This window comes from Frankliniella occidentalis, unplaced genomic scaffold (genome assembly GCF_000697945.3).
Source record: "Frankliniella occidentalis isolate FOCC.00 unplaced genomic scaffold, Focc_3.1 Scaffold7, whole genome shotgun sequence".
NCBI classification, from domain to species: domain Eukaryota; kingdom Metazoa; phylum Arthropoda; class Insecta; order Thysanoptera; family Thripidae; genus Frankliniella; species Frankliniella occidentalis.
In genome coordinates this window covers 562,556-587,140 of record NW_026267137.1, presented here as the reverse complement: position 1 = coordinate 587,140, position 24,585 = coordinate 562,556, and the positions used below count along the sequence as shown (strand labels likewise).

General features: G+C 47.3%; 4 protein-coding genes across 7 annotated transcripts; 1 reads left to right on the top strand and 3 right to left on the bottom strand.

Annotated features, from left to right (window-relative positions):
- Window positions 1–3,403: 3,403 nt before the first annotated feature.
- On the bottom strand, window positions 3,404–6,825 carry LOC113204719 (cactin). Its single transcript, XM_026419989.2, has 10 exons — window positions 6,667–6,825; window positions 6,107–6,463; window positions 5,447–6,024; window positions 5,099–5,350; window positions 4,833–5,009; window positions 4,513–4,735; window positions 4,244–4,433; window positions 4,003–4,157; window positions 3,774–3,918; window positions 3,404–3,680 (listed from the first exon to the last, which is right to left on the bottom strand). The coding sequence occupies exons 2-10, from the start codon at window positions 6,460–6,462 to the stop codon at window positions 3,492–3,494; spliced, it is 2,265 nt and encodes a 754-aa protein (XP_026275774.1). The 5' UTR covers window position 6,463; window positions 6,667–6,825; the 3' UTR covers window positions 3,404–3,491.
- Window positions 6,826–6,843: 18 nt separating this feature from the next.
- Window positions 6,844–13,239, top strand: LOC113204718 (uncharacterized protein KIAA0930 homolog). Of its 3 annotated transcripts, none has more exons than XM_052273021.1 (11): window positions 6,844–6,934; window positions 7,264–7,497; window positions 7,574–7,734; window positions 7,819–7,998; window positions 8,117–8,218; window positions 8,302–8,605; window positions 8,689–8,798; window positions 8,873–9,035; window positions 10,086–11,486; window positions 11,721–11,870; window positions 11,953–13,239. In XM_052273021.1, exons 2-11 carry the CDS (start codon window positions 7,350–7,352, stop codon window positions 11,991–11,993), a joined length of 2,760 nt encoding a protein of 919 aa, XP_052128981.1. In that variant the 5' UTR covers window positions 6,844–6,934; window positions 7,264–7,349; the 3' UTR covers window positions 11,994–13,239. The 3 variants fall into 3 exon arrangements, with proteins under 3 accessions (XP_052128981.1, XP_052128992.1, XP_052128986.1); XM_052273026.1 differs by having other exon boundaries at window positions 6,933–7,064; XM_052273032.1 differs by lacking the exon at window positions 10,086–11,486.
- Window positions 13,240–13,441: 202 nt separating this feature from the next.
- LOC113204722 (vacuolar protein-sorting-associated protein 25) lies at window positions 13,442–14,730 on the bottom strand. The gene is made up of 5 exons (XM_026419993.2): window positions 14,455–14,730; window positions 14,181–14,326; window positions 14,012–14,099; window positions 13,811–13,941; window positions 13,442–13,722 (listed from the first exon to the last, which is right to left on the bottom strand). Exons 1-5 carry the CDS (start codon window positions 14,502–14,504, stop codon window positions 13,610–13,612), a joined length of 528 nt encoding a protein of 175 aa, XP_026275778.1. The 5' UTR covers window positions 14,505–14,730; the 3' UTR covers window positions 13,442–13,609.
- Window positions 14,731–15,230: 500 nt separating this feature from the next.
- On the bottom strand, window positions 15,231–23,976 carry LOC113204720 (facilitated trehalose transporter Tret1-like). Of its 2 annotated transcripts, none has more exons than XM_026419991.2 (3): window positions 22,888–23,976; window positions 16,289–16,955; window positions 15,231–16,166 (listed from the first exon to the last, which is right to left on the bottom strand). In XM_026419991.2, exons 1-3 carry the CDS (start codon window positions 22,946–22,948, stop codon window positions 15,383–15,385), a joined length of 1,512 nt encoding a protein of 503 aa, XP_026275776.1. In that variant the 5' UTR covers window positions 22,949–23,976; the 3' UTR covers window positions 15,231–15,382. The 2 variants fall into 2 exon arrangements, with proteins under 2 accessions (XP_026275776.1, XP_052129023.1); XM_052273063.1 differs by lacking the exon at window positions 22,888–23,976 and adding an exon at window positions 17,375–17,473.
- Between the last annotated feature and the right edge of the window lie 609 nt (window positions 23,977–24,585).

Here is a 24,585-nt window from a genome sequence, read left to right as displayed (position 1 = left end):
CACTGAACGCGCGCGGGTACGGCGTCACGGCGAAGGCTGCCTGCCGAGTCCTTACTCTTCCTTAGACACATTGTTTTGAAAACGAAACAAGCGAGGAAAATTGCGATCTGCCCCACCCGTGCTCGGGAATCAAACCCCGCAACTCCGCGTGTCCCAACTCTACTTGAACTACAGGTCGGCCCTGAGGCCTCACACTAACACTAAGCGGAAACCGAAAAATGTTGCCGAGCCTGGAGTCAAACCGTCGACCTGCGACGCTCTGGGCGGGTGCTCTACCGACTGGGCCATGGAGGCGAGATACCGGCAGTCGCTCCTGGCCACGACTCATTCTAGGCCGTCGCGGAAGGCGAAAAGACATCAAAGTGTGGAGTTTTCTTTTCACGAAACTTCCAACTCTACTTGAACTACAGGTCGGTAAGCTGGGGAGCAGCCAATGCCGCAGAATAAAGTGCACATATGATCGGGGGGCGCAGACCGCCACACACCTCAAGAGTAAACCTGGTGGAGGAGAGGCAAGTAACTGGCCGCCCCGCCCAACCGTGAGAAACAAGGGTTCGCCGCCGATCCGAAGATATTCATTTGGGCAAATGAGTCAACACCTACATTAACACACATGCCCTACTGCCGGCTCTAACTCGGGTTCTATTGGAGCCACAGCGCCCCGATTTCGCCTGTACATTACTCTAGTAATTCTGAATAGACCTTGCAAATGGGCGATTAGCTAGCGCATTCAGAAACCTGCGAAACGACCTTTCAGGGACCGCGCGCGTGAGATCCGCACCGGCACGGAGATGTGAGTGGCCGAGTGGCTTGGTGCGCCAAAGTGGCGAGCCGCAGGAAGCGGGTTCGCATCCCACCGGCCGGCGTTGCTTTTCTTCGTCATCTTTCGGCGCTGACGAAGGGGTGACGAGAGGGTCACCATTTTTTTGTCGTACGCAAAAATTATGAATTCTGTGATATCACGGAGGTGATATGTGAATGATGATTCTAGCATTATGTGCTGATTTTATGTTGAGTGAGACTGTCCACCAGTTCCCCTTTCTGGTGAAAATTGCCGTTTAAGTTTTGGATATTGCCGATTAACATTTCAGTTTTGATTAGCAGATATTCAGTATTATTTCGATGCCTACATTTGAAAATACAAGTTCTTTGCCTTTGCGCCCGAATAGTGTACTTCGGCTAACGCAACCCCTGCCAACTCAATGTTAAAGCTTTGTCCACTATCTCCGCGCGGCTTCCCGTACTGCCACCCTTTGGACAGCGAAATTCCCAACTTTTGTCCCGCACTCCGAAACGAAATTTCCCGCACGAATTCTGAAGTGAAAATTTTTTCTGGCCTCCGGGCGGAGTCGACCCCACGACCATTGGGCCCGGGGCCCGCTCGGTACCGCTGCGCTGCCGAAGTGTTCATGTTCCTCGTTCGGAGCCGAGGAATCAGTTTCTGCTCAGATCGGCTGCTTTCAAGTATGCCAACGATTCAACGCAAAAAGGGCCGGAAATGGCATCCGATTATCTATTATCCCTGCATTTCTGACCTTTGCTAACAAATGGGATATGTTATTCCACACACGCGTCATATGTTGGAGTGCTAATCTAGCAGTTTGAAACTAGCCCATCACGACAACCGATCCGACAAATTTTTATGCTAAAACTGGCAGTACCGGAGGCCGCGCCAGGTGAGGGGGGGTCGGGGAGGACGAGGTAGCAAGCGGCCGGAAACGCCTATTAGAGTTGACAGGGGTTGGGCTAACGGAAGAAGAAGAGCGGATAAAACAGAAACGTTCACGATTAGTCGAGTTTCCCACCTCTACGTCACGCCGTTAGTGGGGGTAAAGGCTCGACCAATCACGAACCTTTATGTCCTACCCGCTAGTCTACACTGCTCCGTTAGTCGAAATACACGACACATTTTGAGTTTACTTTTGGAGCTGGACTGTCTCGTTACGGGCCGGGCTAGTTTTTTGCCGCCCTCTAGCGAGTCCGCTACCAAGAAGTCCGTAGGGCCGCTGCAAGCTGCAACCCCCTCCTCTACCTCCGCCCGCCCAAGGGAGCGATCGGGAGCGCTCCCTGAAAACACCCGGAAATGGCTTCTAAACCATCTGAAACAGGGTGAAGGGGTGGTGGGAGAACGGAACTAGAGCAATCTCAGGGAGCTCCCGGATCGCCCTCCAGACTCGCTCCGTACACTGCGACACCGCTGCCAAGGGGGGGAAAGGGGGGGGGGGTGAATGTAAAAAAACGATAGTTACAAGCCTCAGACCGTTTTCCTTCTGGAAACGATGTAGAGCAGCAGCAGTTGGGGGGGGGGGGGGTGAAAAGAAACGGCAACGCCAACGACAGCGGTGTTTGGGTGAGGGCTGATGTGCCTGCTGGCGCAGCGCCGGTGACGTCAGAGGGAAGACCAAACTGCTGGTACCGGGTAACGCGGGCTCAAGGGGGGCTAGGCGAGGAACACTAGCTTTGGTATCGGACTGAGCAGCTGTTCGCGCACAGCACTGGAGCACCTCGGCCACAGAGCTGCGCTCCTAACTCTTCGAAGTGTACTGCTGGTTGGAGGGAGGGCTGGCCACTTGGACGCTGTATTACTCACTTGGACACCACACTGAACGCCAAAACACTGTAATCCGACTTCCAGAGGGAACTGCTGCTGCTGGGACAGGGACGCTGGGCTGCGCCGCTGCACCGTAAAATAAAGCATTCCGGTAAAGCTAAAAAGGAGAAGAATGAGGGGAACAACAAAACGGAAATCGCTATGCGGTAGCATGGTGACTTCCGTTTCCTTGTTCCCCGCATTCTTCTGCATTTCAGGTTTACCGGAATGCATTATTCTAGGTCTCGGGCCATGGCCTGGCCCGCCGTGGCCCACAGCTGCGCACTCCAGGCTCCACACGAAACTAACTAAAATAACCGGCGAACACCGCAACCGATCGACACAGCGCTTGGCACCGTCACTCGCCGGGCACATGGCCGATTCACTGACCGCAAATTTGGCACTGAAAAGTGCGTTTATACCAACAAAAAGCGAGGCAGAAGACGCAGCGACGTGGAGGCGCCCTCACCGCACGCCGGCTCGGCCGAAACCGACCACGATAGCCGACGATATCACACACACATTCATAAACATAAACAATCGGGCACGACACACTGCGCGACACAACACTTGCCCACGTCTCACGCACAGCAACTGAGCGCTCGCCCGGCGGAGCCACCTGTCCATCTCGGCCATCTGATGAAAGCCAATCAGAATCATGCTTTCCGTAGGCAGGCGAGTGGGCGAGGGGTGAGGAAGGAGGGCGGGCGCCGAGCGGCCAGCGAAAGGCATCTTGCCATTCTCCAGAACCTAACAGTCTGATGTAAGATTGTTAAAGGTGTTACTCTGTTACCTTAAAAGATTTATAAACTGTACATTGGTGTGGCTTTTATTTAGAAAATGTAATGAGCAAATGACAACAAAAAAAGGAAAGACAAAAGTATGATAAAAATCTGATGGTCTATCTTCGATACCTGTAGCGTTTGAAATGGAACCACAATTGAAATATGTTGTTATGAAACTGACATCGAAATCCACGTTTGTATGAGTATTCCCACTCTCTGTTTACAATCTTGAATGCTATGTCTTCATATGGTGGACCAGCATGAAAGCGAAGAAGAGCAAAGTCCTTATTCTCTGGGCATGGAGTCTGAAATGGAAGTAATTTTGTAAGAAATGTACCTATTGTACAAACACAACGTATTTCTGAATTGCTTTGAAATGAACACATATGATAACTTACTAGGAAGTATTCTGGTGTAGCACCCTTATCTATCAGATCAGGGTAGAAAATGTTAAATTTATAACCTTGGACAATCTTGGGAGGAGGATTATCCATATCATAATGGGTCTGGTTGTACTTATTCCATTCAAATCCAGTGTGTACTCTGTAAAAGACAACATTGTTATTAAATAATATTAAAACCTCTGCTGTTGACAGTATTTAGCACGACAGAGAAAGTAAAACAAACCTGTTAAAGTAACGAGGCTTACGAGGCCGGTATTTATCTGACCAAAGGTAAACCTGAGTGTCAAGCTGAGTTTCAACTGAAAATTCAGCTTCATCCCCTGCCATCCCTTTTCGGGCTTCTCTTTGTAGTGCCCTCTCCTCTGCAGTAATAACATTCTGAAAAAATCAAATGACATTTAAGTACTTTTTATCCCTAATTCATTTTAATTCCTAACAGGTAATTTCCCCCTTAAATCACTTACCTCCACCCGTTGCCCAGCTCCTTGGGTGATCTGTAGGCGTGCAAACTCCACACGCTGAAGATCATCCTCTTCAGATATAACCAGGGTTCCAGGTTCAAGATCACTTGATTGTAAGTATCGAGGGGAATATCCACCAGAGTCGTAGTCAGCAAAGCTCTCACGCAGCATGTCATTGGCCGCATTCTCTTCACTAAAATCATTAAAAGAAACATTTAGGTTCAATGCCATTAAAAATATACCTTGGCTAAATAAGAGACATATATACTTACTCTTCATTGTCATCTTCATCCTCTTCATTCTCTTCATCTTCATCACTATTTGCTGCTTCTTCTTCAACAATTTTTTCATTCTTAGGATCTACAGCTGAGGAGGTGGAAGGTTGATTTTCAGCCTCTCCTTCCCCAGCAACTCCTTGTTCTGCTTTCAGAACTTGAAGCTTCTTGCGCAAATTTTCTTGATGGCGATCTCTTAAACGTGCTCTTGCCATGTGAGCTGGGAGAAAAAGAAAGAAACGTTATATGGATTAGACTAAAGATACAGATTGGTTTAAAAAGAAGAACCATACATTAAATTTAAATACATTACAAACCTTTCAATTGACTAAGGAGGCTCTCCCAATAACCTATGTCTAAGCCTTCCACCTTATTTCTTATTTTGCTCTCGATCTTAGTTTGAAGTTCTTCCAATTGAGTTGCTGTCTTTCCCTTGAAAACTGAGGAGACATCTTTGGCTACTGCTTGATGTATTCCTTCACGGCGACCCACAGCTACACAGAAGAAATGTATCAGTTATGGAAACATCCTAGAGCAGTTTCACAAAATTAGAGAATTTAGACTGTAAGTTGACATGTATTACCTGAATCATATTCATTTTGTTTTTGCAATTTTCGGAGCTTGTGCAACTCATCTTCAACAATTACAGTGATGTCATGCCAATAATCAAGATTTCTACCCCGCTCAAGTTCCTTGTAAACTTTAATATCTTCAATCAAATCTTCTAAGTCTTGGGTTGCTAAACCATTCAAATAAGTATAAGGTTCATGCATCTCAACTGCATCTACATCCTCCTCTGAACTGATGTACTTTGCCAGAAGATCAATGGGCTTAGCTGTAATCATTTACAAAAGAAACAATCATTTAGTTTAACTTCTATTAAAGGCATTTAAAGAAAATGAAGGTGACAATTATTATAAAGATTGCATACCTCTTCCATCCTGCATGCGGATGCGTGATCTGAGCCTAGCTTGTTCAAGATGAAACTGGTCTTCCTGACGTTCCCACTCCTGGAACTGGGCAGCCTCCTTGTTCCGTTGTAAGAGAGCAGTTTCTTCCTCTCTCTGCTGCCTTTCCAATTCTCTTTCTTGACGGCGCTTCTTAACCTTTTCCAATTCCCGCTTATTCTCTTCTTGTTTCTGTCGGTTCCTTATTTCTAGGTCTTCTCTGCTGAGGCCTGTAAGGCCTTCACGATCTAGCTTCTTACCCCATACAAAAGTGGAGAGCAAGTTTCCATCTCCAAATGGATTGTCCGTATTTGTGTAATGAAGGTAATCATTATCCCAGCCCATTCGCTCTTTCCGCTTTCTCTCTTTTGCTTCTTTCTTCAGAAGCCTCCTTAGCCGTTTTTCTTCAGGTGTCTCCGTAGCTTTTAATCGTTCCTTCTCTTTCAATTTACGTTCAACCTGTTTTTGCCTTTCTTCATGTAAGCGCTTCATGAGCTTGGTTGAATCTGCAGAGGAAGCTGAGCTGTTTGAAGATGAACTACTAGATGAACTAGAACGTGACCTGAAAGCAAAATGCAATCATGTAAATTCAGCCCTCAACATCAAACAAGAGCAGCATTGCTCTTTAAAAAAAATGTACCTACTTTTTTCTTTTCTTTTTCTTTTTTCTTTCAGGGGAACTGTCAGAATCATCTGCTCTTTTACTTCTCGACTTGTGAGATTTTGAAGGTCTGACAGAATCTGAGTGTCTAGAATTCTTTGCTTTATGTCTTTCTCGCTCAACGCTTCTGGACGCACTTCTTTTTCGTTCTCTTGACTTATGTTCAAATATTTCTCTGCTTCGACTGCGATCTTTTCTCTGATGGCTAGACCTTTGTCTATCAGGGCTGTATTTTCGCTGTCTGTCTCTGTGCATCTGGCTGCCATGAGACTTCCTTTGACTGTCTGAATAACGATCGTCTCTGCTGTCTCTAGATCTATCTCTATATCCAGAAGACATCCTGATATAAAAGAAAAGGGTTGAATGGATTAAAATAGCCTCAATAGGAGTTTCGGAAACAACAGGTCAACACAACCTCAACAAAACAGGCACAAGACCTAAGAGTTGCACAACTAAACACAGCTAGTTGAAGTCCAAATCATAGAATTTTTCTAAACTAGAATGCTTATGACGAGGTTTTTGTACAATACTGTAGAAACTTACGTAATTCCGACGAGAATTTCTTTAACGTTTGTAAATGTTTACTGTATCTGTATTCTGCTCCCTCCGTCGCCGTTGGTGAAACGTTTTCGTATTGCGTTTCGGTTTTAGCTCATGAAAACATTGAGTATGGCAAATTTGTACTGACGTGGCCAATCAAAAGTGTGACCTTTAGGGGGTGGAAAAGACAGTTGACAAACGATATGCTAGCAGAAGGCCTTTACTAGGGGGTGGTGGTGATTCATTCTCGGGACGAAAAAAATCGAATAATGTGAGTAATTTTATTGTTTGCGTGTTCTCTGAGCTGCATCCACTTGGTCGGACGATCTCTTACAAACACATTGTTTGAATTGCCTGAAAGCACTGAATTGAACCAATTTGGACTTGTTATCATCAGTGTTGTAGGTGTCAAGCAGACGCTGTGGTGTTGCCATTATTTGGGACACTTGTCTGATCTGAGTTTATTGTTTACCTACCGATTTGTTGAAATTACGCCTTCTGCTGTCATGAGTCTTGATATATTTGTGCAAACCTATGGTTATCATTAGCAGATTATTGATTTAAATGGGATTTTTGTTTTGTTTTTGTTTTTTAATGAAGGTTATTGGAGGTGATGATGGCTTTCTGAAGCTCATCTGGCCACAGAAAGGGGATGATCTGCAGTATCGCCCTGCAACAAACATACCATGTCGTACCGTGGCAGCACAAGTTCATTGAGTGCACTGCCTCTGAGCAGTGCTGCTGCTTTAGCAAAAGCACCTACTGCTCTCGAGCAGCTTCTGGAAGAGATCAACTTCCAGCGCACCAAAGAGATGCGACAAATGTTAAAGGATGGTAAGATTCAAGGCTGGTTTTTCTTTTTGTTTAAATGAAATGGTTTAGAAATTTCTAATGTTTTCTTTTCTTACAGACACTGGGTTTGTGATGGTACATGGTACTACATACTGGACTGATCTTTTTGTTAGACATTTCCTCTTTCAAACTGACCGTAACATTGACTGTGATGATCTCCTCTTTTTTGTACGGAAGAAACATATTAAAAGTTCATCACGACTTCTTCCAAAATTTGAGGTAAGAATCCAATCAAAATATTTTCAATTTTTCAAAGATATTAATTATTTCTATTATAGATTGTCTTGCTCCTTTGGCTTTCAGACTGAAGTTGATGTCTTTAGAAAAGCCAGTCGCAAACTACCCATTGGAGATCCTGATATGGATTGGGAGGAGACGGTCTACTTAAATTTGATCATACATCAATTTGATTATACTCTTACATTGGCCATTTGCACCAGAACCAGTCCCAAAGAGTTACAAGTTCTACGTAGACATTCTCAGGTAAACTGCCATTTAAAAGGGGGGTGGAAGTGAATTACTTTAAGTATTTTATTACTACATTCTATTCCTCACACTCTTCACTTCCTCTTTGAGTTATTTTATTTCCTTTCACTTGCAGAAAGTTTATGCATCACCAAGTAGAAGAAGAATGGATACAAAGGCTGAAGTTGAAGAAATGACTTACCCAAATGTGTGTTTTATGGTGGACAACTTCAATGAGGTATGTTAGTCTTCCTGTGATTAGTCTTATGAGGACTAGATATTGTAACAGTGTTGACTGAGAGGGTATTGTGTGTTTTACAGGTGTTTTCTGATATTATGGTAAGAGATGGAGAGATGGTCTGTGTTGAGTTGGTTGCATCAGATAGAGATGGAGCAATCCAGGGAGTCATTTTCCTAGGATCCATCCGTTATGATGCTCTGAAAAGAGTCTATGATGCCAGGGTAAGCACAAAATTTATTTTCCAGTCCAGTCTTAGCTCTAAAATGGCTCAAAGAATGACATTTGGCCTGTTCTCAAATTCTTCCTCTCAACGTGTGGAATTTGTTCGCATGAAGGGACCTCAAGGCAAGGGTCATGCTGAAATGGCCGTAACTAAACCAAAAGGTTCCTAATTTAATCTAGATTTCTATTTACAAAGTTGTCTATTTTTCCTTCCCACTAACAAAACTCTAACTATGGTTTTGTAGGGTATTCTGGTGCTGAAACTCCAACATCTGAACCAGGATATTGTGCTACTGATATGTGGGATTCTGATTGGGATTCTGATCCTGAGGAATTTTTTGTCTATCGTCATCAGGTATAGTTGAATTTTTACATTGTGCAGTCTCCAATTGTTTGGGATTTTTATTTTTATTCCTGATTTGTTTTTAGCGTCGGTTGAGTGATCCCAGTGCTAACATCAACAATTTTGTGAGGGGGGGATGGAAAACCAAACCTTCAGAAACAGCAGGATCCAAAGCAAGATCCGAAAATGAAGGTCTTGATTCACTTGCAAATGGTCTAAATGAAATAGAGGCAGGAGATTTAAGAGATGGTGAGTCTGGGTAGATCTATATTTTGTACAAGTTTACTCAGTTTCATAGGCAAGTCATACATATACCAGGTGGCTCATTAACCCCTCATGCTTTTGTAGTTACTGTACTGCATGCAGCCATGGGGATGGGGTTTGCCTATCGTCGCCTTACGGCCCCGAGCGGACAGACAACCCACCTACACGTCTGCATGCGGTACAGTATAACTACAAAAGTGCGCAGCGTTGATCAGCCACCTGGTATATTTAGAGGGTCAGGTAGGTGAAAATTTGAGACTTGTAAAAACTTGACATAGACAGATTTCAAAATTTTGACAGCCTTATGCCAATACTTATGTGGGACCCAACTTAATGGAAATATTTGCAAACAAAAGGAGAGATTTATCACACTTATCCCCTGTCTCATTTTTTCTCAACTTAACTTGAAGTCCTGTGCTTTCTGCCAATTTTTTGACTGCATGAAATGTGCATGATTTACAAATGCAGTATAAATATTTTACATGCTTCATTATCCTATGAACAATTCTATCTAAGCATGAATTTACCATAGACTATTCCTGTCCTGTCATGGATCCCTTTAAGACCTTTTAAAGTAGTCCTGTACAATGTATATGATTAATTAAAGGTTAAAAGCATTTCTACCCTCTTTTAATTGGACTGGCCACTAAATTGGGTATTGTGAGCTATTTTTTTTATTTTTTTTAACAAAATACATGAGGCACTGTTGTCTAACTTTAATTTGTGGACAGTACGTACAGTACTTCAAACCAAATAATAAATTGTACACTTGTTCAGCTAATTTCCATGATTTATGTAGCCTTTTGAAGGATAATTATATCACCAATATGTGTTTCCCCTCTCACCCTTGCTTATAGTAATGCACTCTTCATTTAGAAGTCCGTAATTCAAGAACAATGATTTTACCTATTTCTTTAGTGGTCATCAAATTTATCCATTGGATTCCCTCATTTCATATTCAAGTTTGATGTAGAATGGTACCACACCACTTTTTATTTATTTTGCTTTCTTTGGTTTTGTTTCTTATGTTTGTAGATTGCGAGTTTTGCGTGCACTCTGCCTCCATTACCACTTCTGATGCTTCCATTCCTTCGGGAACCAGCATTAATGTTGCAATGGCTACCAGTTCCTCAGCCTCAACCTCCACAACCTCTATGTTGAAAAGACTCCCCCCTGCTTCCTCGATTATTTCGTCCTTTTTCCCCAGCTGTAAAATGAAGCATCCTGGTAGAGCTGTTTCCTGTGTGTCTCAGGTTGATGAAGCAAGAAAAGAAAAAACTCCGGAATGCATCATTATGAGTGATGAGTGTGTTCAAAATGTTGCAGAGCTCAATTCTGCATGTGAGACTGGCTTTGCAAATGCTAAATGTAGGATTGACCTTAATGGAAAACAGCTGAATCCTGTAAGTCCTGAACAACGTTCAAACATTTTATCTTCACCAGAAGAATCAAAGGCTGAGGAACATCTACTGATGATTTCATCTGTAGACACATTGCTAGGGAATCCAAAAACTGTACATGCTGAAGTCAGAGATAGTGAAGTGCTTGAAAGCTTGACTGATGCAAGTGATGATGACTTTGAAGACTGTAATTCAGTTATAAGTGATACAAGTAAGAAGTCCAGTTCAGGAAAGGAGCAACTTGACTCTGAAAGTCAGGAGATTTGGAGTGATGCAGAGGAAGATGAATCCCAAGGAAATAATATATTATCTTTACACAATGATGATAACTATAAAGTACTGAATGAGGAAATTAGCTTATTCAGTGGAAAAGAATCCCAGGTAGAGCACTTAATCTCTATAGGAAAAGAATCACAGATTGGAAGTTCTTTTGCAATAAGCGATCTAACTCATCATTTAGAGATAGAGCAAAACTATGAGGGAAAGGAAGACTGTAATGAAAGCATGAATTGTCAGAGTGATAAAGAGTATGAGACAGAAGTTCAAACTCATGTTGCCCATGCCAAAGATTCATATTTTGAAGACCAAGAAAGACAAACTGTGATAGACAGCTGTGAGAATAAGGATGCTACCATGACCCCACCAGAAGTTTGTGCGCATGGTGTTGAGATGACAAGTTTGTGCCTTTTGTGTCTTGGATACTCAAGACAAAATGCAGACTGCTTACTAAGACTGAAACCGGGCCATGTAGAGCCAATGCATAGGAAAACGGTAGAAATGTGTGAAGGCAGAGGTGATGTGAAGACTAAACTTGAAGCACCAAACATTCAAACTCATTTTACGAGAGTTTCCTGTGAATGTTTTACTGAGAATAAGACCCAACAAGTTCCCAAACTATCTCAAACACTGCCTCGTAGAAAAAAGTCTGAATCGAGACAAAAAAGGGATATTCCTCCACAAAAAGTATTATCAGATGGAACTGTGATATATTATTGGTGTGATGTTCCTGGTGGATATATGGGACAATCACAAAATGGTATGTTTGCAACCTATATCTGCCAGGGCATTTTTAAAAATTATGTTTCCTTGCTTGCTTGCATGGCTTCTTTACTTATTACCGGTATTACGATTTGCTTTGCAACTAGTTCCTTTGATGAAATAAATACCGCATGCTTTCTAGAAACTCGTTTTCAGGACTAAATTGTTGAATGCTGCAAGACATCTGCTCGGCACACCCAAAGTCTCAACACTTCTTTTTAATTTTTTACAGAACTTGACGATGGAGCATATAATCCATTATGGACTATGAGAGGTTTTACGCAGACATTCCACTTTTGGAAGGAAAATAAAAGAGCTCAATCAGTCCCTTTAAATGCATTCCTCACTTATGTAACATTACCTTGGTGGAGTATTGTGAAAGGTTCGTATCAATTTATCATGTTCCTTTATTATTTTTCACATTTGCTGACGTATATTTGTCAATTCTGACATTACTTTTACAGACATTTTGGACCACCGTGAAAGTCCTATTTTGACTTTCTAAACCCCCTACCAAAGCTATATGTCATTCCTTGCTATTTAGGTGCTAGTCAGAGGAAAAACTTTAAATTATGGAACAGCACAGATCATTCTAAGGATGAATTTAGAATGTCAAGAGAACCAATGAAACATTTTAGTTACCTTCAGTGAGTGATGGGTGATACTGGAAGACAAACACATACATACTTAAAAATATTGTTTAAAAAAAAAAACTGGGGGAAGGGTGACTGAGTAGCATTGTGAGGAAACAAAGCTCTATTACCTGCATGCAGAAATGTCACAATAATCTTCTTAACATTGTTATTCATGACATGTGTGTACCGAGGTAGCTATCAAGTCTGAAATTAAGTGGCGGAAATTTTCACGCTTATGCGTATAACTTTGCTAATTCCATTTCCAAATCAATTCTTTACATGTATAAATCTGGTTTTAAAGTTTTTTGCTTAATTGTAATGTTTTGGAAACACAACCCTAAGGTGGTATGCTATAACCTGATTTCATTAGCTTTTTGCTTTGTTTCCATGCCACCCTAGGTAGTTCAGGTATTAAAAGTAGTACTACTTGATTTACTTAATTTTTTAAAAATTTACCTTTGAGTAGGGTTGGAACCTGTACAGTTATCTTAGTGTGGAACATGCTGAGAGACTATAAATATTGAAATATTGTATTAACTGGGCTGAGGGCCGTAATTTGATCTCCTTAAAATGAAATGGTGTGTTTCCTATTGCCTAAGTTTCATTGCTATTTTATATTTATGTTATGTTGTACTTACTTTAAAAAGATTATCAAAAAAAATCTAAAATTCTTGAAGACCTTGCTAGATACTTTCTCTAGATGGCAGAAGTTTAAGAGAATTCAAAATAATTACCATGTTGTCCTTTAGATCTTCACAAGTTAAGCATTTTTGTTGTGTCAATGCTCTCATTTAAAGTTTTTACTCAAATTTTTAGAAATAACCATGACTATTTGTTATAAATGTAAATATTTATATTATAGCTTCGATTGGTTTTGCAAAAATGTGTTATTTCGCTGTAAGAATTGTATGCATGATGGTGCAATTGAAATATTGAGTGTATTTTCTTTGCCGACATCCTTATTGTTATTATATTTTAATGTAATATTGTGGTTCAGCCGTAACAAGTGATCACTTGCGTACAAATGCTTCAAGTCTTGTCTATTGTACTATATTGTGTGATCCAGCCAAAAAAGACAGTGTGAAAAGAATTAAAGGTTATTTAATTAACTAACAATGCTGTATTTACCTTTTTAACAATCGATGGATGACTCCTATAATATTGCCACATGAAAATTATGCCACATGTCAGTCATTTGTCCCGCAACCTGCAATGACTTGTCCAAGTATGTCTTCTGGACTTGTCAGTGCTGACAGAAGTTAAGTTTGGTTTTCCTTGATTTGGGATTTAAGGCTGAAGCAGGGAATGAAACAAAGAATAAAACAAGAATGGACTTTACTTATCAGTATATACAAATGTATGCAATAAATGAAAAAAATAACAGAGGCCTAATGCTTTCAGCATGAATCAATGTCACCAAAATTAATTGTGTTCAAGTATATTTGTTCAGGTAATTTTTTCCAGCTCCCTTCAGTAACAGATATATTTAAAAGAATTTAACGCCATGACTGTCATCAATAGGTATAACTTCTGCCTTCTTTTGAGTCTCAAGAACTTGGATTGCTCTAAGTAAAACTTCCTCATCAAGTCCATGGAATTCTATAATAGAAAAAATAGAGTTTAAAAAGAAATCTTTGGCATAGGTTTAAACACACTGTAATCTCATTTATGGAATAATCAAGTCAACCTTGTTCATTTGTGTCATCTCCAGAGACAAGTTCAAAAAATGTGCAGACAGTATTTAAAAATCCATTAGCCTGAGCCCAACTATAGATGATAGCTGCCCATTCCTCTAGGGTATGCCAATACACTAGCCATCTGATAAGAAAAGATAATGAAGTAAAAATGAGCTGATTTAAAGCATTCAAAGTTTGGTATGATGCACTACCTGTTCCGAGTCTTATCTAAAGGTGTGGCATTGCCTGATTTCTGTAAATCTTCCAGTACAAGGAGAATTCCCTCCGGTGGAAGCTTGCCTAAAGATCAGAGTTCAGGAAAATAAAAGCGGTAAATAAGGAATAAAATTTGGACAGCTTAATGGGCTGTTGAAAGGATACGGTCAATACTGCTATTGTTGAACAAACTAGATTGATGAGCCTCTCGGATATCCAATGAGCTTAGATTGTTTGCCTTAAAGTAATTTAACACCAGGGTGTGCCAAGCCTTTAGTTGCCTCGCCTTAGTTTCAGCATGAGGCTGTATTCTGTGGAGAAAATACACATACTCATTAAAAGATTCACTTGCCAAACGAGGTTAGGAACGTCCACGTAAAGACAGAACTGACAGAACAACACTATTTAATACACGCTTAAAATAGGAGAAAGAACTCACGTGAAGAACGGCGGAAAACTGTATTGCCAAGGCCATTCTATTTCTGACATTATTGAATAAAGGAACAAAAAGATTCAATAGCAGCAAGATCTGTTGTTCCCCGTCGTCTGTCAAAAGAAACAAAGCGTGCAAATAGTGCGTCAGCTGGATATAAGGGGGCTGTCACCTGATTTGCACTACAGGGTGGAGCCGCTTCTGTCGAAATGCAGGTTTTCAATATTCTTCTGCATCTTCAGTTCTCGGCAGGAAAGTTTCGACTAAAACTGTGATGTGGTTGGGGGGTACGCTTTAACCGTACGCCTTACACGCACCGCGACGAGATTTGAGTTGTGGTATCCCTGGGGTACCTGTTCAGCCCGATACTAAAGGTACTTCCCCTTTTCGCAAAGTGCTATTCGCATTGAAAAAAAGTTTGCTAAAGGTCTTAAATCGGAAAGTAAGTATCGGTAAGGGAAGTTTACCCAAATCTGAGCCTAGAATATGCCTTTTCATGAACGTTTTCGGGTCTACTTCATTTAAGAAATCTAACACAAAGTTGACATGTGAGGGTTTATAATGGCAATAAGAGTGGACTCCAGTTGCTGAAGTTAATCGAACAAATAAGCTGAATGGTCTTCATTATGTGAGGGTGGCCGTATGCCCGATATGCCAAGATTGTCCCGCTTCCGGCCGAACCGAGGTGTCAGTACAGTGGAACGAAGAGGATCTGCTGGCTGGCAGCATGGAGTCAAGCAGAAAATCGGACACAAACGTGTTGTTTCCAAACAAACACGGAGTTGGTACATGTTTTAAAACACAGTTTATTTTCTATCTAATCATAGTGACGTTTCTTAATCAGATTAGTTCCTTAATATTAGATCACAGAGAAAATGAAGGGCCCCTTAACAGTCTGGGTGCGACTGGACGCACGACACGTCTTTTGCTCATACTAGTGCACCGAGGCCGGCGCGCCAGCGGCAGGGGCGGCGGCGGCGGCCCTGGCGTGCTGCAGCGGGATGCCGTTGGCGAGGGGCGCGTCGCCGCGCACCCTGGGCGGCGCGGTGACCACCACCGTGGGCACGGCGCGGCCGAGGCCTTGCTTATCATCCAGCTGCCTCTGCAGGGCGGAGAGCGACTTCCCCTTGGTCTCGGGCACGGCGGCCACGGCCAGGACGAGGCACAGCGCGCTGCTGCCGGCGAACACCCAGCAGGCCTCGTGCGCGGGGAGCATCTCGAAGGCGACGGTCGCCAGGACGGCGCCCAGGATGGCGGCCGCCGAGCCGGCCGAGGCCACCACGCCGCGGACGTTGGTGGGGGCCAGCTCGACGGCCAGCGTGCCGGGCAGGGAGAGGAGGCCGAGGCCGTGGCTGAACGACCACACGAGGAGGGCGGCGACGAACCACCAGCCGAGGCCGCAGGTGTCGCGCTCGTCCTCGCAGCGCGCGGCCGCCAGGAACACGTAGCCGAGCCCGGCCATGGACGCGGTGGAGGCCGCGGCCGAGGACGCGAGCAGCACCCGCCGGCCCAGCAGGTCAACGAAGGTCGCACAGCAGAGGCAGCCCGCCAGGCTGGCGCCGGCCAGGCACAGGCAAAGGGTCTCCGGGCCGAGGAAGGAGGGGTCGGCGGACTCGGGGAGGCGCAGCGCCGAGTAGAACAGCACGGCGCTCTGGCCGGCTAGCGCCGCCAAGCAGCCCAGGGCCACGGACACCAGCAGGGCGGTGCAGGCTGCCGGCCTGCAAGAAAGAGCGTGTTTTTGCAAAACTGTCAGCACAAACATTTTTGAATGTGCGGACAGCCGGACAGCAGAGGGTGCTCGGAACGTTTTCTGAACGACACATTCCACGTTTTGGCATACCTCTTGTGCAGCTGGGTCCAGCACGGCTTCCCGCGATCGTCCTGCTTGAGCTGGGCCAGCTCCGCCTTGACGGTGCTCGCGCTCGTGCGCATGCTGGCCAGGCTCTCGGTGGCCTTGTTCCAGCGCTCCTTGGCGGCCAGCACGTAGGGGGACTCGGGGCTCCACGAGAAGGTGCTGAGGAAGAGCACGGGCGGCAGCGAGCAGAGCGCGACCAGGCTGCGGTAGCCGACGCTCGGCCCCAGGGCGTGCATGGCCAGCAGCCCGGCCACGCCGGCGGCGCGCGCCACCGTCAGGAGCACGCCGCGGACGCGCGGCTCCGCCACCTCGGCCACGTACACGGGCACCACGATGCTGGTCGCGCCCATGGCCAGCCCCGCCACCACGCGCGCCGAGTACAGGTTCTCCGGGTGCATGTCGGCGGCCAGCACGATCAGCCACGACAGCAGGAAGAGGAAGCCGACCGTCATGTTGACGTACTTGCGGCCGTACTTGTCGACGGCGTAGCCGACGGGCACGCACGCGATGAGGGCGCCCAGCTCGAGCGTGGCCGGGATCCACGGCACCTCCTGGGGCCACACCCCCCAGTCCCAGGTGCGCGTCAGGGTGTTGACGAGCGTCTGCGAGGCCCAGCCCGCGCACAGCCCCGACGAGAAGAAGCTGAGCGACGCTGCAACAGAAGAGGACATTGGTGTAGAGGACGACTTGGTTTATTGTACAAATATACCATACCGGGTGATTCAGAGAAGACGCAGGTGCGAGCGGGTTTGCCTACCCAAGGGGCCATGACGCCTTACGGGCAGATCGGGTAGGCAAACCCGCCTGCACCTGCGTCTTCTCTGAATCACCCGGTACGTTTTGAATGCTCCCGATGGTCGCTGAATAAAGGTCGAGGAAGGGACGACGTTTGTACCCGTGGTAATCATACTTGAACGACAGTATGTCATTGTGCCGTTAAACACTTAGCGTCGGCATCGCAGCCACTGCCATCATCTAATCTACATCGTCAGATAATGTTATTTCTCCCTCAATTAACTTTTAAACGTTACGTTCTTACGACCTAGATCACTCCAGCACCTAGAAACGCACCCTCTCCTCATACCCATACACCTCACACTTAAAACATCGCCCGCGATGCGAGGCCCATTGCGACGATACCGCTGGACACCTAGGCCTAGGCTTATCTGGCCTGCCGCGGGTCCCCGGCCTGCCCAGGTCGGTGAGTGCATCGCTGTTCCGCACCCCTTGTCCGATACCAGGTCGTCTCTCTCACTCCCTCTCCCCCCACCTCTTCTCCACGTGTCAAAGCCAGCAGCAGACAAAAACCTTGTCACCGGGCTAGGCTAGCGCCAACAGCCCCGCGAGCGAGCACTCGACCTCTGGTCCAAGTGAAGTGGTGGGACAGTCCTGCAGCTAACTGTTGCACCGCGCCCCGCCCCGCCCCGCCCTCGCCGCGGCTGTCGTCGGCAGGGTGGTATACCTTCGGTCCCTTCGGTGGTCACAGGGCACGGCTGGCGACCGAGTACCGTGCCGAAGGGATGCTGCTATGGCTGCTCCCTAAAGGCCACACGGACACTACTGGGCACCGGCGGGTAGCCTATTCGCACGTGTGCATACGGGCTACTTGGTATACGCATTTGCCGCAGCGCAATGCACACAGCGGTCACCCTGTATGTCAACAAAGAATTTACTGGCATTGGGGTCCAACCACCGCGTCTCCCTCTCTCTCCCGCTGCGCGTCGCTGCGTCGTCCAAGCAGCACTAGCAGCAGAGATTCCCATGGACAACTTGCCGCGCGTCCGCGCTCCCCCGACTTAGTTTGCTGGGTATCGGTCCCACATGGCCCAGCACGAGGCTCGCAGTGGCCGGGATGCAGTGCCAATTTGTCAGCCTTCACATGAGCTGGGGGACATAACTCACTTAGACACAACAACAAACGGGAAATCAAGAACGCCGCCTCCCTCTCGGGGAGTGAAAGTGATTGTGAAACTCTCTCCCCCTCCCCCATACTCCTTCTCCCTCCCCCTCCCTTCCCCTCCATTCCCCCTCCCTTCTCTTGCCCTTGCCCACACATGACTGAATTACGAATTTCAGTGCGATTGGAATGGTTGGAAAAGGACTGGGCGACTGGGGGGCATACCGATTGGCATGCATGAAATCCTCCGCCAAATGAAAAACATTCACTTTGGCAAGGCCAAGAGGCGAATTTCCCCCGAGTTTATATAGCACAGTCACCCATAAAACTTAATTAAACGAGGAAAGGGCAAGCTTGCTCTCATTTTGGGATCACTTTTCAGATACATAAGCACGGAGGACGACGAACTTGCGCGGTATCAGCCACAGTTGGCAGGTCGAGAAGAGCGAGTGAAAGCGAGAGGACAAAGCACGCCCAGCCCTTTCTGGGAACGGACGTGCTTGTGCGTGAGCAGGAGCCTCTGGCGCGAACCCGCGTCATCGGTATACACTGCATATGCAACGCGCCAGTTACGGGCTGGGTGGGTGTAACAGGAGGCACGTTATTTGCCGAAAACAGGGCAAAACATTGTGTATGATTTTTGCTTGACAGCGATACATGTTTTAAACGTATTGATTCCGAGGCAAAGCCCCCCCCCCTCCCCCTAGAGACTGGGAGACTAACTGTTGCGGTTCAGCGACTCACATACAAGACGAGCACCTCACTACAAGGACGGCCACTTTGAAAAGCCAAACAAAAAATGAGGAGCAAAAAGAGTTTGTCGATGCTAATGACAAACTCTAGTCGCTGGGCGTTGGGCCGGGCAAGCCTACACGTAGTAAAAAAGTGAAAGTAACCGAAGAACATGAGCATCGTTTGATTTCAAGCGCAGATCAAGCCGAGGCTCAAAAATCATAGTATGGCTTGAAAATGAAGGGAGAAAAATACGTATCGAAGTTCAAGAGCGATAACGACTGCTTATGCCGTTTCCATAGGGTACAACATTTTAGTGCATTTCCATGCAGAAATAAAACATTTCAAAACAAAGTTTCATAAATCGGTATAATTTCTACGTCATCGTGGTCATCGACGCCGGGACCAGATGGATGACAAATCTTATGGGATACAAAAGAGTATTATGAAAGTAATATACTGCAAGATCATACTCATTAATAATTGAGTATTAGGAGGTAGGAAAAGTACGGCCACGGTAAAGTGTGCTAAAAACGACTTGGCATACGCTCATTAAGCCATAATTGAATCGGCAGACCGCAGACCACGCAGCAAATAGCTACACGCACAGACTACTGTACAGAACTGTTGAAAACTCACACAACTCAGTTACTCAGTTACACATGCTATTTTTGGGATGCTATAGGTGCACTTTTTAGAGCCATTCACTGCAGTGTAAATTTAATATCAGTCAAACTATCTTTTCTGCTGACCACTTTTTATTCATTTTTTTCCAATTGCAAAGAGTTTTTGCAAAAAGTTTTTTTTTCAGTCAAATTCCCCCCCTTTCCTCCCTCGTTCATCGACTTGTCTACGCCCTAGTGGGAGGACCCCGTCAAGCCGAAAGCATTTCGACCAAAGGAGCGTCGATTTCTCGTCTTTCCCGGCGCATCCGAAGGTCGAGTAAACACGGCGTGTTTACAGTGTGTGTCGCTCGCAGGGCGGCCCGGCCTGGCCCCGGCGCGCCGGCGCGCCCGCTATACATTCGCTCTGATTAGGCCGGTCGGTCACCGGCCGTCCCTCCCGCCCCTCCCGCCCCTTCACTCGGTTGTAGTGGAGCAGTCCGCTTGTAACGCAGCCACACGCGCCCCTCACAGTCATACACGCTTCGTTCAGCGCCTATACAACGACCTTGGGAAAGGCGTCTCGTTCGCTCCCCTGGCCCGGACTCTGCCGCGCCAGGGCCCGGGACGCGTTCAAGATCGCATACTACTGTGTCCTGTCCAAAGTTCTACGCCTGAGCGATGGGTGCGAAATGAGTATTCAGGAGGTCTTACTTGGAGCCGGGGCCGCGACGCTAAAGGAGGAAAGAGACAAAGGTCTCTTTTCTAAAAAGAAAATAAGAAAGACGATTAATGTATACATTTGATATCGTGGTTGGGAATGATTACCTGTGGGAAATCATAAAGGCGCACCCGCACCACCAGTGACGGCACCGTTTGCCCGGTTCGGGATTTTGACGGTATTTGCTCTGTTCGCACTCCCCTCCGAATGGCTAAATTTCGAGAGATTTTCGTGTGTACGACATGGAGACACATGTCGGTGAGGCGGTATTCCTAGCCCTTTTCGCAGTGTACACTGTTGGAAATTATATCGTAACGAAGTAACGAAAACATTCGCAAAATGACGAACAGTTTGTAAATCGGTAGTTGTCCTAAAAAACGGTCCTGGACGCAATTTTTTTTAAAACAAACACTCTCACATCCTGATCAATCGACACTATTGAATCGTGCGCTCCTAGTTGTGTCGCTGTATACGAATAAGTTTGTCTTGTACCCCGCTATGAACAGTTCGTGATCGAAATGGACGAACCATACTCGTTAATTTCAATTACGAACTATTCGTGACATATTATTATCGTGAAATGACGAAATTCTTCAACAGTGTAGCGCGTCGCGTACCCTCCCTCATGATGCGAGTCGATAAGAAAACCCTTCCCCGTGTTTTGCGGCGCGCCATTGTCGCACTCCGAGGCGAAATAATAAAAGATAAATAAAAAGAAATTTATTGAACTCTCCCGAAACGACATAACTGAGGCGCGACTTCTCATCTCTGCAGCCAATAAATCTGGATATAAACGGATATGGCGGATAGTTAGGCCCCATCCAATGACGTGTGAAGCCTCCTCGATGCATTAGGGAACAAGAAATAAATAACGAAAACAAAACAATGGAAAAACAAAGTGACAACAAAGAGGGGTTAGGTCAGTTGTCTCGAGAAATGCGGAAACTGGAAAACTACTCGTCGCATCGCAAATTCGACTCAGTGACCGCCGTTTGGATTCACTCCGTTTCAGTTCATCGGATAGGCCTAGGCATAACAACGCTAGTTCCGGCCAGAAACGTATGCTACCTGTACTCAGGGTTATTAGTTGTTGGCACCCCTTTAAACTCACAGTGCAACCTTTATTTTTCCCCGAGCTCTCTGCTACAGCCTTTTTTTTACGACTCTAGCTGAACCCCGATAAAAAGCGTGGTGCTCCCGCCAACCCGCCCACACAGCAACGCAGAGCCGCGTTAAAAGTCCGATCATTCTATTCGCAGATAGGCGTAGCTAGAGAGGTTCGCGCAAAGGAGGGCGAGCAAACCGAGCGCACACTGTAAAGATTTGTCTTGTTTCGAACAAAAAAAAAAAAAGAAAAAGCTCCTCTTTGTAAACCAACGGCTGCTTGTTCTAAAACAAAACAAAAAAACTCGAGGAAAGCGATCCGGCTCCGTTTCTCTCGCCCTTTTTGATGTCAGCTACGCCGCTGTCTAACTGGGGCAGAAGAAGAGAAGAAGGGCAACACTCCCGCGGAGACCGCGCGGCCAACGTAAATTACGCTGAAAGGACGGGGCTGAAAATCGCCACGAGAGGACACCGTCCGAACAATGACCAGTGCGAGGCGGGGCGGGGCGCGGCGGGGGCGGGCGGTGCAGCGGGGTCCGACCCAATCCGAGATAGAAGCAGGCCATCGGACTGTACAGCCTGATGGCCTGGGCGGGCTGCCCGCCGGGTACCCATAGAGGCGAGGCAGCGCACCCCCTCAAGTACCTCTTCTTCGGGACCCCCGGGCCGGACCGGTCACCGCGCCGCGCCCCGCCGGGCGAGCGGGAGCCGGCATCCTGATCACGGATCGGGTGGGAGGGTGGAGGGCTGAAGATAAATGTAGGGCAAGGGCTTCCCTGTTCGTAACCGGGAGGAGTCGAGTCACCCTCCCCCCGTCCCCCCTCTCTCTCCATAACGTCCTGGCGCGAAATCCCAACAGTGGTAGTAGTAAGGGAGCTTTGGGATCAACGCCATTTCCGAAAGACGAAGAGGAAAGGGACTGGACGACGGAAGTAAAGATCGCAGTGGAAAGGGATGGGAACGGGAGGGCCACCGTGAAGCAGCGGAGAGATAAAAATATATAAAAAAACACAAATCACATCAATTTGATAACGTTTGTTCATAGGGTAAGATGCCCAATGATGGACACCTTAAGAGACGGATCTGCTCAGTGATGGCCACCCTTTTTTTTTCTTGGAATGTAAAGAACGGAGCGAGGTAGTTTGGCTAATTATATCCCGGTAGGGATCTTACTAGAACATTAGTTCCGTGCCAAGATCGTAAATTGACGAGTTTGGCTGCAAATCGAGAAAAGTGGCCATCACTGGTACAGTGTCCATCACTGGGCACCTTACCGTAGGTTTAAGCGGCTATCCAGCTCGATTGGGGCATAAACAGAGCATTCATTACAGCCAGAGCGATTTCTTACCACCGGCAAAAAGAAAGACAAAAGCGTGAGTTAATTTTAGAGGAAAGGAGGACTGTCTAAAAACAACTAATAAACAGCAAATTTTATAGCAATTTTTACAAAATTGAAAAATTGGCAAACCCTCTCCATTGCACAAGCTCGCTCCCGTTTTTGTTCTGTTTTGTGTTGTGCAATGCTTACCGAAAAGGGAGTAGAAAATCTGCGGCACCAGGGGGAAGGGCGGAGCGCACAGAGAGGCCATGTTGATGCCGTCCTTGTCATCCGAGGCGTGCGGAGTGGCGTGGCGTAGCGTAGCGGCGCGGCGAGGTCCTCAATCGGTGTGTTCCGGCCGGCCTGGCCCACCGCCGCAGCTGCCGCCGCAGCGACAGTCCATCCGTGACGGTCAGTAGCAGTCCATGACCGTCACAAACCGCGCCAGCTGATTGCGATCGTCACCCCCCCCCCTCTCTCTCTCCCTCTCTCTCTCTCTCTCACACACACACACACACTCAAACACACTCTTTTCCTATGCTCGCATGCCTCACACGTGGTCCAACGCCGTCAGAACTTCTACTCCTGTGAGAAACTTTCCCACGGGCACCAGTGTGTCCAGCCGTGGCTGTGGCCGTGCTCTACGAATCCGGATCCTCGGACGGAATCACACACATACACACAGACTACTTTTAGGCTTGTATCCCAGGTGCAGGTCATGCAGAGTCTTGCGGCGTCGATCACTTGAGCTGACACGGCCGCGAGGCGCTCTCCCGCACGGAGCACAGTCGGCGCTCGGCTCGAGGCTCGCGCAGGCAGTCAGGCAGTCCCAGCAGCGCGCCCGGGCCACAACAACACCGCTCCACCGCCGCTGCAGCAGCTCCGCCCGCCTCGCAGGAAAAGCACTTTCTCACAGTCTAGTGCCCCGGCGGAGGTCCGAGACCCAACACTACCCGCGCGGTCCCATCCGTCTGAGCTCGCCCCCGTCGCGGTGTGGCGGGGCGTGGCGGGGCGTGGCGGGGCCGGGCGGGGCCGGGCGGAGGAGCTCGGACAGTGTTGATAGATCTGATGTGCAGCACCTGATAACGCCTGAGCACAGGCTACCACGGCTGTATGCCCAGTCTCGGCGTCGACGGGGCGTGGAGGGAGTAGCGTGGAGGGGTACTTCGGCGGCCGGGCCAACCCAACGCGTCCGTCAACGCGAGGCGGCAGTGCGACGACGATTTTAAAAATTCGCGCCGCTCGGGAGGACGACACAGCTCACCGACGCGACGGCTCGGCCATCACTGACTGCGAGGACCGCGTCTGTCAACATAACGTGCCAGCCGGCGCAGCGTGGCCAAGCGTGGCGTGGCACGGCAGCGGGGCGCGGCGGGGCGAGGTGGCGGGCCAGGCACACGCGCACCCAGCTCCGCAGACGGTATAGAACACCCAGCAGCGCGAACGGGGCGCTAAAGAGAGGAAGCGAAGAGAATGCCAAAGAGAAAAGGATTTTTGGACACTTCCTCCATAACGCGATTTTTACGCCTCTCGACTGATTGAAGTAAGATGGGTTTTGTGCGCGACCGGGGTAAGGGGGGAGGGGGGGGGGCTGTCTTAAAAGCACCCTTTCTTCGTGTCGTGCGCGGCGGAAAAGAATCGGCGCGCCTCGTCACACCCCCGGCGGCCCCGCCTGCTCAAGTCTGGATGCGTCCGGATGCGACCGTGCGCGTCCGCCATCCACCCAGACTGACACTGCAGCGACACCGGCGCAGCTGCAGCTGTGCAGCTGTTGGGTCCGACGCGAGGGCAATCTAAGCTAACCGTGCAGGCCGAAGCAGGCCGTCCGGCTGGTGGAGCGAGAGCCCCCGGCTCGCGTGTTGTCTGGGAACGCCACGCACATGGACCGGCGGGCGAGGGGAGAGGGGG